Below are 2,006 nucleotides of genomic sequence, written 5' to 3'. Positions count from 1 at the left end.
CTTAACATTCCAACGAATGGTAATCCATTACCAGGAAAGGCCAATTTACCCCTTTGGTTCCTGACTGCATTTTTCACCTGTTCTAAAACCTTGCTCCATTAATCTCTACTACACACACACACACACACACACACACACACACACAACTTTAATTCGTCCTTTTCTCTTGAATTATTTTCTTTGGTCCATAAGCAAGCTCCAATCTCTCTTAAACAAGTATTTCAAACAAGCTGCTTATCCTAAAACTATTCCACATCTTCCTTTGTCTGCGAAATGTCTTAAGAGTACTCTATATTTGTTTCCTTTCCTTTCTGGTTACTTGCTTTGTATTTAGCCTTTTGTTCTGTGCCTTTGTACCACACTATACCATATAAATCGATTATTTGATTTTCACCAATGAACTCTTAGTTTCAAAGCCAGTGGCCTTTTTCCACTTTTATTTTCTTAAACTTGTTTTAGCATTCGATACTAAACCCACTTATTGATAACCTTTACTATGCCTTGGATTCTGTGACATGGTAGTTTACTGATTTTCATTAACTCCTCAGATTGTTTCTCCTCTAACTCAGTTTTCCTTTTCCTGTCTCCTACTTGTAAATGATCTTCTTTTGATCTTCTCCTACTCTATCTGTTACCTTTTCTGTCGGAAATCTCAAGTCTTTGAATATTGCTGATTTGTGAATAACTCTCAAATCTATACTCTTCACTCAGTTCTCTCCTGTGCTGTATGTAGTTCCTCATTTCCTTACAATGGCCCATGCAGTATTTTCCCTAAGTGTTTTGAAACCGTGCCAAATTCAACATGTCCAAAACAAAATTGACTTCCTTCTTCCCAAATCGTATTGTTTCCCTAGGTCTTCTGTTTTTATTAATCTTGCTACCACTTTCTTAATCACCCACGATAATAATCTCAGAGTCATCTTATACTCAGACTAGTGCTCAATACTTCCTATCACTTAATCTCTTCCTCTATAAAATCTTCCACACCGACTGCTTCCCATACATTCCCACTGCTGCTTTTCTAGCTCGACCTCTTCTAATGGGAACATCTATTTGTTTCTACTTCTAGGAACATCACCTCTCATTTCCTTTAAAAGTACAATGCTTCTTCCACTCTCGGCCCAGGTATTCAGAAGGAGATGACTGTGGCCCAAGGGGGGACATATGAACTAGGCCTTGTTGATTAGGTTCTTGGCTTCTGTAATTGGTTCAGAGATGGATATGTAATTCACACTTGACTTCAGTAGTAAATACTGGGAAAGAAAAGCTGTCATCTGATGTGAAAGTAGGAAGATGTAAGACTATAGTTTCAAGGGGGCAACTTGCCATCCAAAGGGATACCCCATCCGAGGGTAACATTAATAGAGAAAAACAAAGCCAAGAGAAAAGCTATCACGTTCATGAATTAATACATTCTCTCTCTCTCTCTCTCTCTCTCTCTCTCTCTCTCTCTCTCTCTCTCTCCCTTTCTCCCTTTCTCTCTCTCTTCTCTCTCTCTTTTTGGTTCAAGCCAGTTTGTTACTTGATACTTCAGGAGTCCTAACTAATGTGCTCTCAATTTGTATAAGACAATGAATTCCTTGGGAGAACTATCAGTTTCTGATTATCTTGATAGTCTTTAAGATGCTTAGAGCGACATCTTGCACACATTAGTTCCTCAATAATATTGTTCAGTGAAAGAATGCATAATAGACAAAAGCAAACAAACTCACAGAGCACACGGACGTCATACTGAAGGGAATCTTCTCCAGCCTCATTCACAGCCACACATGTGTATCTCCCAGCATCTTCTACTTTAGCCCGAGGAATCTGCAATACTCGCCCTCCTGAAAACATATCCCAATATGTTTACCTCTAAATCTTACAGTGAACACTGGTCATAAACAGAGATACAACTTTTCAGGTCTAATGACTTCCTTACGTTTTCTTTCAAGGTTCTTACTTCATCCAATGGTTCAGTTGTAATCTTACATACTGGTTTTATAAGAAACACTGTATTATTGCCC

At 38.3% G+C, this 2,006-nt stretch overlaps 1 protein-coding gene across 1 annotated transcript in view; it reads right to left on the bottom strand.

Moving 5' to 3' along the window:
* LOC105310473 (hemicentin-1-like) overlaps nt 1-1,839 on the bottom strand; it is a gene marked incomplete at its 3' end in the record, with an annotated part of 4,815 nt that extends 2,976 nt beyond the window's left edge. Inside the window, exon 1 of the mRNA XM_011386648.1 lies at nt 1,713-1,839. Within this exon, the coding sequence (XP_011384950.1) occupies nt 1,713-1,836 (124 nt within the window). The remainder of the gene's footprint in view (nt 1-1,712) is intronic.
* Nucleotides 1,840-2,006: the final 167 nt, after the last annotated feature.

This window comes from Pteropus vampyrus, unplaced genomic scaffold (genome assembly GCF_000151845.1).
Source record: "Pteropus vampyrus isolate Shadow unplaced genomic scaffold, Pvam_2.0 Scaffold4164, whole genome shotgun sequence".
NCBI lineage: Eukaryota > Metazoa > Chordata > Mammalia > Chiroptera > Pteropodidae > Pteropus > Pteropus vampyrus.
Note: the sequence above shows the minus strand (reverse complement) of the source record. Positions and strands in the feature narration are given on the sequence as shown.